At 50.1% G+C, this 12,550-nt stretch overlaps 1 protein-coding gene across 1 annotated transcript in view; it reads left to right on the top strand.

Moving 5' to 3' along the window:
* The first annotated feature begins 407 nt into the window (after positions 1-407).
* GRK5 (G protein-coupled receptor kinase 5) overlaps positions 408-12,550 on the top strand; it is a 205,495-nt gene continuing 193,352 nt past the window's right edge. The window contains exon 1 of the mRNA XM_062214352.1: positions 408-514. Coding sequence (XP_062070336.1) covers positions 463-514 — 52 coding nt within the window. The 5' untranslated portion in view covers positions 408-462. The remainder of the gene's footprint in view (positions 515-12,550) is intronic.

The following is a 12,550-nucleotide window of genomic DNA, read 5'->3' as shown; positions in this document are numbered from 1 at the left end:
CCGCCGCCCCGCCGCCGCCGCCGTCGCGCGCGGGGCCCGCCCCGCCCCAGCCTCACTCGGCGCAAGCGAGAGAACTACAAGTCCCACCAGCCCCTGCGGCGCCGAGGCGGGAGGCGCGCCCTGGCCTGCGCCTGCGCAGTGCGGGGGCCCGAGCCTGCTGGTACCACACCCCCGGGAGGGCCGGAGGGGAGGCAGAAGCATCCGAAGCGTTAAAGCATCCGAGGGAGGCGGAGGGGAGGAGAATGGAGTGACAGAGGCTTGCGGCGGGTGGGGGGCGGGGGGCGGGGGACCCGGAGGGAGGAAGGAGCGGCGGCGGCGCCGCTCGCCGCAGAGGGGCGAGCTCCGAGCGCTGGGAGCAGGAATCATGCGGTAGGCGAGGCGGGCTCGCGCTCCACAGCAGCGGCAGCCCCGCAGGCGCTGACAGCCCCGCCGGCCGGCTCGCGCGCTGCCCGCCGGCTGTCAATGGAGCTGGAAAACATCGTGGCCAACACGGTCTTGCTGAAAGCCAGGGAAGGTGAGCGCGGGGCTGGCGCGGCCGCGTGCGGGCCGGGCCGGGCCGGGCGGTGCGGGCGCGGGATGCCCGGGTCGGGCGGCCGGGGTCCCGAGGAAGGCGCACCTGGGCGGGAGGGTGCGGGGGCCGGGATGCGGGGCCCTCGGACGGCGCGGGCTGAGGGGTCAGCGCGGGCAGCCGTGCGAACGTGCGCGCGGAACTGCGGCCGGAGCCGGCTCGGGCTGGGGCTGGGGCTGCGGGTCCTGGCGTGCGCAGCCGACTTGGACCGACTCGGCGGGGAGCAGCCGCGGGGAAGCCCGGCGGTGGGGACGGCAGAGCGGGGCGCGGGGCCGCCGGCCCGTCCGCGGCGTGGCGGAAGGGCGGCCGTGCGGGTCGCCGGCTCTCGGCGCCTTCCTCCGGGGCCGGGGGCGCTGCAGGCCCCCCGACCGCCGGGTGGGCTCAGGTGGGTGCGTTGATGGGGTCTTGGAGGCTCGTCCTCGGGCGCCGGCCTGGGGTTGGCGGGGTGCGGTGGGCGAGATGCTAAGTCTGCTCTGGAGACACAGCTGGACGCCGCCTTAGCCGGGAAGAAGGGACAGGCGGAAAGGAGCCGGAAACTTAGGTGCTGATGAAGAGGCGCGCGGCGGGGTCTGTGTAAGGTGCAGCGTGCGGCTGCCTCACGAAGGGGGAAGTGGCTTGCCCCTTTGGTAGCCGAGGTAAGGAGGCAGACGGAGGGGGGCTCGGTAAGCAGCCCAGGAAATGCCTTACCTACTTCTTAATATTTTCATTCACCCGCTTTGATGAATGAAGGAAGAATTCCTGGCCAGCAATAAAACGGCCCGTGTTTACCCAGCCCATTCCATCACCTTGTGGCTGGACATGGTGTGCGGGTGGAGGGGGGGCGGTGCAGAGCCCACCGTGGCCTGGGGCGCAGCAGCTGAGCCGGCCCTTGGCACTTGTCACTCGGAGGCAGCCCCTCCGCCAAGGTTTGCTGTGAAAGCCCCCAGAGAGGCAGTGGCTGAAGACCCTGAGCTGAGGTTGCAATAGGCGGGTCTGTCCCTGCCTTCCCCCATGGCTGAGCCTGGGTGTGAGCACATTTTACCAAAGGCTGTTCCTTAGCGACTTTGGGTTCTAAGGCCTGGGGTGTTGTGTGTCTTCCTGCAGCCCGACGGTCTTAACCAGCTGAGCCCAGGTGGCAGCGGGCAGGGTCTGCTCTGGGCTGGGCAAGTGTCCTGTCACACAGCCCCTGTTTGCAGCCTCCGCGGCAGACCACCTACTGTGGGGACCCAGTGGACCGGCTCCCTCGGGGCTGGGGAAGCTGCCACCCCCCTCATTCTGAAATTGTTTCTTGGGCAGTCTCTGGCATGATGGTGCAGTAGGCCTTGCAAGTGCCTCCCTCTGATCCCTCCAGTTGCTGGGGAAGCTTGCTCCCCGATTTCTGTTGGGCTGCACATTTGCCTGCCTGCAGGGTGCCTCTCTCTTCCCTCACATTAGGTTGCTGCGGCGGCGGTCGGGGGGGGGGGGGGGTGGGGGGGTGGGGGGGTGGGCAGGGTGATATCAGCTACCCCCTGTGCGCACACACACACACACACACACAAACTGTTCTGCCTGGTGTTTTTCACTGAAATGAGTTTACCTGCTGATACTTTTGTCAGGATAATAAAATGGTTTTTTTCAGAGCCTTAGGGAAGAGAGCTCCTGGCTGGCAGATTGTGTGGAGTGACCAATGCCTGTTGGCCAGAATTACAGTGATTAATAGTGTTCAAGAATGCATCTTTTGGTTTTTTAATTTTTTTTTTCCTCTTTTAACATCTTTTTCAGTCTCACTGTGAGAGTTTAGCTCTTGAGGGTGGCTTTGAAATTGAGGGAAAATGTAAGGAAACCAGGAGAGACTGACACACGGATGAGAAAAATTCATCATTTATGTGGAAACTTCATTTTAAAATTTGTATCTTGCTTTCTCTCTTACATCAAGAGAATCAGTGATTTCAAGTGCTTCTACTCTCTGGCGATGGGGCCTTTATTAGAGATTTGAGCTCAGTGTGGCATCTTTTAGAAATAAAAACAACTTCCTTTTCTCCTCTCAGCTCTCTCCTTGAGCTTATTCTATCAAACCTCGTAATTCTCCAGATGTCCGGATGTTCCGAAATGAAAGTTTGAGACCATGTAGTGACATACCTGGCATGACATTTGGAGTACACGAAAAAATTTGAGTGTTGGAATTGTTTGAAAAGCACTCCTTAAAAATGCTTGTGAATGGTTACAGATAGGAAATATAATTGGTGAATGTGAAATTTAATTTAAGGGGCCAGCACTGTGGCCTCTGCCTGCAGTGCTGGCATCCCATATGGGCGCCCGTTCTAGTCCTGGCTGCTCCTCTTCTGATACAGCTCTCTGCTATGGCCTGGGAAAGCAGTAGAAGAAGGCCCAGGTGCTTGGGCTCCTGCACCCGCGTGGGAGACCCAGAAGAGGTTCCTGGTTCCTGGCTTTGGATCAGCTTAGCTCCGGCCATTGCAGCCATTTGGGGAGTGAACCAGCGGACGGAAGACCTTTCTCTCTGCCTCTCCCTCTCACTGTCTGTAGCTCTACCTCTCAAATAAAATAAATCTTAAAAAAAAAAAGAAATTCAATTTAGTTCACTTAACAAAAATATATTGGAAACGATTTAAAATGTGGCTTTCAAATAAAAGTCACATTTGTCCCAAACAATGGAGAAACAGACTTTGAAGAAAGACAGACACGCTTTGCAAATGCTATAAAGTAATTTGTAGTTGTCCATGTTTGTGGGTAAATTGGGGCCTATCTTTTGTTATTATTCCGCATTCCTAACGGCTTTGAAATTTGCTGTATGTTCAGATTCTTACCGTGGCAAATCATGGATACAGTGGAAAACTTTAAAGTAGCAACAACATAGAAAGTCTACCAGTGGAGTAGAGTAAAAACGATTCAATGTTAGTAATTTAGAAAATGTAGCAGGCAAGTTGCACCTTTGTGACAGTTGTTTAGAAATAAGAAAAGAGTTCAACATTTTAAATTCACGGAAATGTATTTTTTGGGCTGTTTATTTGTCTTGGTCTCATGAGAAAACATCACTTAATTGCTCTTGGGAATGTTGGATTACTCCCCTAAAAAGCGGCTGAGGAAAAAAAGAAAGGAGTTGAGATTGAATTCCTGCCAGTTTATGGAAATGAGCTAAGTGATTAAGCATTTAATGAAAAAGAGACCCAGGCTAACTTTTCTATCTATCTATTTACATTTCAGAATCAGAAAATTGGCAGGCCAGCTAGTGTTGAAATAATGGTAGTGAGAAGGAGTGTTTGCAGAGTGCCTTTTGTGTGTTTCTTTTGGTTTTATTGTCGCAATAAAGGTTTTTGGTTTTTCTCATACTTGAGATCTGTTCATTTCTGAGTGAGCTGTAAGGAGAGGAAACTGTGCAAGGCCACCTCCCTTCCTTTCTGCAGGGCCAGCAGTAGCCATGGCTGATCAATAAAGACATCAGAAAGAGTGTCGGTCATATTTTTCTGAGCTTGAAACTGTCAAGCACCAAGTCCAGGAACCTAATGACTTTACCGTTTGTCACAACTGCTGAAAGCGAGCAGTTCTTGCTCAGCTAACTGCAACTTGCTGGCCTGGATCTTCCTGACCATCAAGATTAGGGACCCAGGAGAACATGCAGCTGGGGGCAGGGAGCGAACCTGGAGGCACTCAGCCTGGAGGGGTAGTCTGCCTCGCACCGACCCAGCATTCCACAGCAGGCCCGAGAGCCAGCGTCCTCACACCTCATTCGTGATAATGTGATGATGACAGCGAAGGCTCCCGCTGGAATGTCTCTGAAGCTCCCAGCCCCCTGACTGCTGTGGGCGGGCACACTCACTCCACCCTGCAGCTTCTCCCTTCTGCGAAAGCCTGGGAGACGGCTCTGCGTGTGTGAAAGCAGCCTGGCCTCTTAAACCCGGCAGGCACGTTAAGTGAAACTGCCTTTCATTTTCTGAGAGTTTCCTTTTCAGTACTGACAACTTGGAGGTAGAGAAACCAAAAGCAGTGTTTTCAGAAAGCCTTGCTTTGTAAAAGAAAGCTTTTAAATGATGATTGTAGCAAATCTAGCTGCCTGTTTTTAAGATCATCGGATAAATGCTCCTAAGACTCTCATCTTTCAGTAGCTGAGTTGCTTCTTGTCAGCTTCTAAACTCTCCAGAGTTTCAGTCTTCTAGTGCCCAGACAAATCCTTGTTTAAATGATGCCTTTTCCTGTAACAGCTTGCTTACGGACACACACACACACACACACAGACACACACCCCGGGCTGGAGGATGCACGGATGCCCACGTGCCTTTCAGGAACAATCTCAATATATGAGCTGAGTCCTCATTACCCAGGGCTGTTCAGCCTGTACCTGGACCCCTGCGTGTTCTCAGGAAGGCATTCAGACCTGTGGGCGATATTTGAAGCTGGCACTTGTATATTTGTGGCTCAAGTTTTAGCTTGTCATTCTAGGCATTTTTGAAGTGAAAGAGTCTTATGGGTACAAAAAGGCATGATTGCTGTAACTCCTGCAGCTCAGATGAAACTTGAGAAAACACCAGGAAATGACTAGTGACACTTGATGTGTTAAAAAGACTATTAGGAATTTTCTTCAGTTTTACTACCTCAGCCCCTACCTCTGACATCAAAATAGAATAGTAAAATGGCTTTAAGAAGTAATTTTAAATACAGCTGATGTTGTGGTGCAGTAGGTTAAGCCCCACTTGTGGCTCAGACATCCCCTCTCAGAGTGCTGGTTTGAGTCCCAGCAGCTCTGCTTCTGGTCAGGCTCCCTGTTAATGCTCCTAGGAGAGCAGCAGAGATGGCTCTTGCCACCCACGTAGGGGACCCGGATGCAGTTTCTGCTCCCTGGCTTCTCTAGTGTTTGAGGAGTGAACCGGTGGACAGAAGGTCTCTCTGTCTCTGTCACTCTGCTTTTCAAATTAAAAAAATTTTTTTAAATGATTAAAAATGGTTTATAGTCTTAAATAATTGGGTGATTTCTATTTTGAACATATCCTGTTACACGTCAGTGAAAATTTTTATTTAAAAACATCCTAAATATTGAAAAGATTTATTTTTGGAGGGTGAAGACAATGTTGTTCCTTTTGCTACCAGTCAGACACTGGAGGGAGCATTCCATTTTGTATAAATCATGCAGTTCCTTAAAGAGAAAGCAGCTACTTCCTGGCTAGACCCTGCCCCTATCCCTACTGATTATTCTGAGAAAGCCAGCCCTGAGTTGTCTTCTGGATCTCTTGCAAGGGGGCAGTTCAGTTACCCAACCTGTGGTTGCTGAAGGGCCCTCAGCGGAGGTGACCCTGTGGACGTCAGCTTTGGAAAAGTCTGGTAAGCACTGGTGTGGAAGATGCAGCTGGAAATACCGCTATCTTTTCAGGTTTTTTTTTTTTTTTTTTTTTTTTTTAAGATTTATTTATTTGAAAGGCAGGGTGGCAGAAAGAGGAGGGAGAGAGATTGATCTTCTAGGTGCTTGTTCACTCCCCAAACATCTGCAATAGCCAGGGCTGGGCCAGACTGAAGCCAGGGGCACAGGATTCCATTTGGGTCTCACGTGGGTGGCAGGCACTGAGCACTTGCGCTGTCTCTGCTGCCTCCCAGTGCATTAGTGTGGAGCCGGATTGGAAACGAAGGAACCAGAGCTTGAACCAGGCACTCTGATTTGGAATGTGGGCATCCCAAGCAGCAACTTAACCTGTTGTACTATAGCACCTTCCTCTTTTATAGCCCCCTGCTTTGGAAGATTTATTTATTTTATTTGAAAGACAGAGTTACAGATAGCGATCTTCCATCCACTGGTTCACTCTCCAAATGGCTGCAATGGCTGGAGCTAGGCTGATTCGAAGCCAGGATCTAGGAGCTTTCTCTGGGTCTCGCATGTCCCTGCAGAGGCCCACGTGCTTGGGCCATCCTCTGCTGCTTTTCCAGGTGCATCAGCAGGGAGCTGGATTGGAAGTGGAGCAGCTATGCCACAGCGCTGGCCCCCCCTTTAGGCTTTTCAACTGGAAAACATGATGTGAGTAGAACTGAATTTTTTTCTGCAAAGAGCTGAGGCTGACTGTGGTGTTCTGACCTTCGTTGGGTAGACTCCATTGACTTTGCTGTGCTCAGAATTCGGACAGCAGCATGAGGGACTTGTGTGTGATTTAAAACAAAAAAAAATTTTTTTTTAAAGATTTATCTGTTTATTTGAAGGGCAGAGTTAGAGAGAGTACAAGATCTTCCATTTGCTGTTTCATTTCCTAGTTGTGGCAGGAGCTGGGCCGATCCAAAGCCAGGAGCTTCTTCTGGGTCTTCCACATGGGTGCAAGGGCCCAAGGACTTGGACCATCCTCCACTGCTTTCCCAGGCCATTGAGAGAGGGAGTTGGATCTGAAGTACAGCAGCCAGGACTTGAACTGGTGCCCATTTGGGATGCCAGCATTGTAGGCCATGGCTTTATCTGCTATGCCATGGCTCCGGCCTCCATGTATATGATTGAAGGAGAATTAGAAGGTCATATTTGAGGGATAGGCCAGAATCTGAAAGACAAGTGCTAATTTTCTAGGATATTGAGTTTTGTGGAGGTTAGTCCCTACAAATAGAAATCATTGATAATGATCCAAAAAGACCCTTTGGTTGAGACCCAAGCAGAAAACCGGTAGGTAGTAGTGCCTTCCAGACAGAGTGTGGATGGACTTTCCAGGGGAGAGGCCCAGGCTGCAGGAAGAATGATGGGGGCCACCTTCCTGTCCAGCTTCTTGTTGGGATTGTTTGGGATGTGTCCTCCAATGTAGCCTAACCCTGGGAATAATCTGAAAGGGTTAAAGGCATCCAGTCCCCTAAAGGGACTCTGTCCCATGTAGTAGTCACTAACTGCATGTGGCTATTTAGATTTAAATTCATTGAAATTTTAAAAAAATCAGTTCTTCAAGCAAAAGAACTACATCTTACATGTGGCTGGTGGTTGTTCTCTTGGGCAGTAACGTGTGGAACGCTCCCATCCTAGTGGACAGCCAGTGTGGACAGAGCAGCTGTAGAGAGTGCTGTAGGTTGAATGAGTGCTATAACCTCTCATGCTCTGAAAACTAGAGGATGGTGAAACACAGGGAGAGCTAGGGAGCGGGGATGGGGAACAGAATCAGAGCGGGGAAGAGGCTGAGAGAGGGAGGGGGCTTGTAGGGTGGTGTTGGGCGGTGAGGGTTGGTCCTGACTCGCCAGGAGGAAAACTCACTCCCAGGGCAATCATGGAACTGAACCATTGTATCCTCTCTCCCTTTTTTCTTATGTTTTTGGGGAAATTTGCCTACATTGAGCAATGGACTCTCCTGATTCAAGTTAAGTACGTGACATGGACATATGTTAGAGCCTCTTGTTCCTTTTTGAAACTCCTAATGTGAGGGCATTTTTAAAGCAGTTTTTAATTTTTTAAGGAAGAAAATTAAGTGGTACTAAGTACAGCAAATCTACAAAAGGAAGAAAAAGGAAACTCTACATATTTCAAAAAGTGATCTGAAATGAGTGGGGAACTAGGCAAAAAAACTTAGAGGACTTCCCTATTGAAACAAGATCTGGGGAAAATATATTTAGGGAGGTCAAAGACACAACTCTTTTTTATCCACTTCAAGAGAGTTTCTCCTTAAAAACTGTTTCTTGTGAGATTGGAAACATTTTACCAATAGCTCAGGGTACCCTTAGAAAAGAAAGGGAGCATTTGAAACAATGAAGCAGTCAGTTGCTTATTCTTGGGTGTCTGGAGCAAGGAGCTGTATCTGAAGCAGTGCCAAGGAGTCAGCGCAACAGGCAGCCACGAATGAGACCGATTTTAATGGGGCTTGCGGTGTCTCTAGGAATTTGTAATCTGGGGACTATCAATATCCTGTGTAAAGGGAACTATGAAATGAACTCCAGAGGACAACTTCCGGGGCCAGTACAGAAAACTAAAGAAACAGATAAACAGATAAGAACATTCCTGTGTGGTGAAGCGGCAGAGGCCACGGGCCACCAACGCCTGGGCTGCCCTGAACCTTCTCAGTTGTCCTGACCCAGCCTCCCCATACAGACAGAGGTCACCCCTGGCTTGACAGGTTGGGAAATGAGATGGAAGAAAGGGAGTCACTGAACTTAGTACTTTTCTGGAGCAAGTGCAGGTGGACCACTCCTTGGTGCTCTCTTGCTCCACCGTAAGTCTTTCTTCCCTTCTGTAAGCGCATAAGGCAGAGAGCAGTGTGAACACCCAGGAGGTCTCACCTGTGGAAGAGAAAGGTTCTGGGTGAGATCCTTGAGAAAAGGAGCAGACTGGGAATCCAATGTCCTTGATTTCAGCTAAGGGCCAGCTTGAGAGAGCTTGGGTGAAGTAGTTCCTGCTTGTGAGTGACTGATAGGCAAATTCTAGAAGTAGGTGTTTCCATTTTATTCGTTAAATTTTAAATTTTTCTATTCACTTATTTTTATTTTATTTGAAAAATGGAGAAAGAGAGAGAGAGGGAGAGAGAGAGAGAGAAACAGACAGGGAGAGGAGATCTTCCATCCACTGCTTTACTCCTCGAACGTCAGGGACTCAAGTACCTGAGCTGTCACCTGCTTCCTCCCACCGTGTGCGTTGTCAGGAAGCTGGAACTGGAAGCAGACCCAGGAGTTGAACCCAGACACTCCAGTGTGGGATGTGGGCATCTCAAGCAATGTTTTAAGCATTGCACCAAACTGCTGGCCCCAGGTGTTTCCATTTTAGCATTAAAACTATGTATCAACTGAAATGGACCTGGAGAGCAGGGACGGAGAGCCTTAGATGGGTATGCGCATACATACATGCCGGTACATACATGGAGACACACACACACGATTGTGATCCTTTCTGTAGCCCTATTATTTGAATCCTCCCTCTACCTGGGTTCTTCTACCCAGCACATCAGATGAGCAAGGCCAGCCCCTTGGTATTGTTCCTCCTAGCAGGGCTAGTGGCCAAAGAATTGCCCTGAAGGACAGAGTGTTAAACCAGCTGGGTAGGGGTGGGGTGGGAGACCACAGCATTGGTGGCAGTGCCTCTTCCTTTCCTTGGCAGAACCAAGAGGTGGGCAGTGGGCAGAGCAGTTCCTCTGGCGTTGGCTTACATGCAGTCACACTGCCCCCATGCCCTTGGGTCTTGCTCCTTTCTCCATAGGAGACCTTTCCCTCAGGTACCACCACCTGAGGGTGGCATCTTAGGTGTCCGCTTAGGTCTCTGCAGCTCTCTTAATAAAAATGTAGGGGAGAGAGTGGGAGAGATGGGAGGATTGCTCTGCTAGACTGCAGGCTCCCCCTTCTCCTGGAAAGAGGGCACCAAGTGGCCTTGCCCCACAGAAAACCTCCCTCAGGGCTAACTGCTGACTGTACGGGTGTTTGCATTTAGAAACCACGCCAGCACGTACATGTGTGCTTTCTGCACTAATTGAGCAACTTGACTTTTCCGGGCTCTTTTAGGAGGCAAGGGAGTCCTTTTCCTTCCTGGAGGCTTTGCTGTCAGACTTGAGATCCTGGGGAGGAGGCAGCCTGCGATGTCACCGCCTGACACTGAGGGGACAGGAAGTCAGGCCTTTGATCTGCTCCTGCAGAGAAGGTGCAGCTCTGAATTTAACCCCTTCAGGAAGAGGAGGGCGGGGGAGGGGTGGAGTTACCCTGGCTGCAGGGTGGAGAGAACACAGGCAGCGAGCAGACTTGGCCTGTGCATATGTGAGACCTCGTTCGAAAATGGAATTCTGTCTTGGCCCAGTCCTAGCACAGCTTCTGCAGTAGAGGCTGGCCCAGGAGGGGCCCCTGAGTAACAGCTTTAAATGGCCGGTGCAGAAGTTGTCTGTCTGTTAGTACACTCAGGAAGACCTTGCTGGGATGTGCAGATAACATCCCATGAGAAGAAACTCCAAGCTCTGGGAAGAATAGGGGGTGGAGTGAGGTCAAAGACTTGGCTGCTGATGTGAATGGCAGGGCCGTCTCCACGTCAGTGTCGGGTGGTGCCTCTGTCCCTGCAGGCCCGGATCAGGGAGGGTGTGTGTCAGAGGAGGTGTTCATAGATGTTTCCAGAATGAATGCCCATGCCATCCCTATGTTATGTGAAGAGCCTCAAGAAATGGCCTTGATGTCACAGCAGATGATAAATTAGGAAATGCTTCAACATGGTTAAGAAAGATTAACTAAGGGTATAGGACGAATTGGAGGATGTTTTCCAAATGTTTGTCTTAACTGTGAAAAATGTTTGGCAAGTCCCCCCATCCCCCCTAGTTTGGAAGTGGTTTGTTTTAGTTGTTTTGGAAGAAATAAATATTTGCATGAGACCCAACGTTTGGGGCAAACTGTTCTCCCCCATCCCAAGTCTCTGATTTAGAGGCAATGCTTCGTGAGGGTCAAAACAGCTCCCTTTTCGGGCCAAATCGAAGGTAGCTTAGGACACATGCTTCACATGTTTTTCACATCTCCACCAGAATGACGCTGAGCAAATGGAAAGAAAGGAGGGAGCCAGGCAATGATCCTTCCAGACCTAGAAATGGCTGATGACCTGGCATTTCAAGGATGTGATCATTAAAGAAAAATTGCCGTTCTACTCATGGGCGGGGAGGCTGGATCCAATTAAGACAAGGAAAACATATGTTAACTTGAAGGCAGAATCTCTACCAGCCAGTCCCGTGAACCTCTCTTGAAGAGGAGGAGCCCTGCACGGTGGGGCTTTCTGGCTGCTGCCAGACCCTGTGATATATAATAATTAGTGACCACGGGTGACTCCGCCACACGCTCGCTCTGCAAACCACTAACCACCGCTTGGGATGGAACGCTCCGAGCCCAGATATTTACCCCAGATGTCTTCCCATTCGTCATGTCCAGCTGGAGGGAAGATTTAAAAATTAAAGTTTGGTTCTCTATAAGAAACAGCGAAATATCAATGAAGGATGGAAAAGCCTGATTTCCTAGGGTGGTTCCATGGATTATCAGGGTGAGGGCTAGTCTTTGGGTACCAAAATGTGCCTGCTTGGAGACTGGCTGTTCTCTGTCCTAGAGGCTGGCATTCTCACTTGTCTTTTTCAGGGCTTAAGAATGTTTGAGGAACGACTGTGAAGGGTAGAGGTCTGAGAGGTTTACCCAGAGTCAAGTTCTTCTGAGCAAGTGCTGAGAAGGGAACCTGTGTCTGACGGGAATTTTTGTCTCTCAGGGCCGGCCTGTGGACTCTCACCACCTGCCTGGAACAGAAGCATGTAGATGTTTGATGGGAGCAAAATGTGGTGGGAGTAACCCTGGATTGACTTCTGCCTCTTCCCTGGAGCATTTAGTTGGCACTTATTATGTATTTGGCACCATGGGAAGCTCTGAGAAGAAGATAGGTTGGGCAATGGACATCTTCTTTCTAAAACATTGTTTAAAATTATAAAATCCTTCTGACCATCATTTTGTTTTGACCTTTTCAATCCTGTGGTTTGCTCTCATTCATTCATTTATTCATTTTCATTTTATTTTAAAGGCAGAGAGACAGAGAGAGATCTCCCACCCACTGTTTCACGCTCCACTTGTTCACAACATCCAGGGCTGGGGCAGGCTGAAGCCAGAAGCCCAGAACTCTGTCTGGGTTTCTTACATGGTTGGTTGGGACTCAAGCATTTGAGCCATCACCTGTGGCCTCTCAGAGTGTGCATTAGCAGGAACCTGGATCTGAAGCTGGGAAGCTGGGGCTTAGACCAGGCACGCAGGTATAGGATGTGGATGTCTCAAGAGATGACTTAGCCGCTGAGCCACGCATCTGCTCCTCTTCTCTATTCTCACGAAGGAAGACTCTGAGATTCAGAGAGGAGCATAACTTACCCCAGAGCACCTGCTAGAACCAGAGCCCAGACCCAGCGGCAAACCCAGCCTCCGTGTCTGGGGCTCTTTCTAATCTGCACAGCTGCTGTCCTCAGCAATCACACCACCTCTTTGTGGAACCTCAATAGTAACATGCACAAGCATTGAAACACGAGTCAAGTGTGCAGCTGTGGCTCACGGGTGAATGCAAGTCATTCTATTTAATTTCTATGATTTTTAAAAATT

The sequence above is a fragment of the Lepus europaeus genome, chromosome 17 (genome assembly GCF_033115175.1).
Source record: "Lepus europaeus isolate LE1 chromosome 17, mLepTim1.pri, whole genome shotgun sequence".
Lineage (NCBI taxonomy): Eukaryota > Metazoa > Chordata > Mammalia > Lagomorpha > Leporidae > Lepus > Lepus europaeus.
Note: the sequence above shows the minus strand (reverse complement) of the source record. Positions and strands in the feature narration are given on the sequence as shown.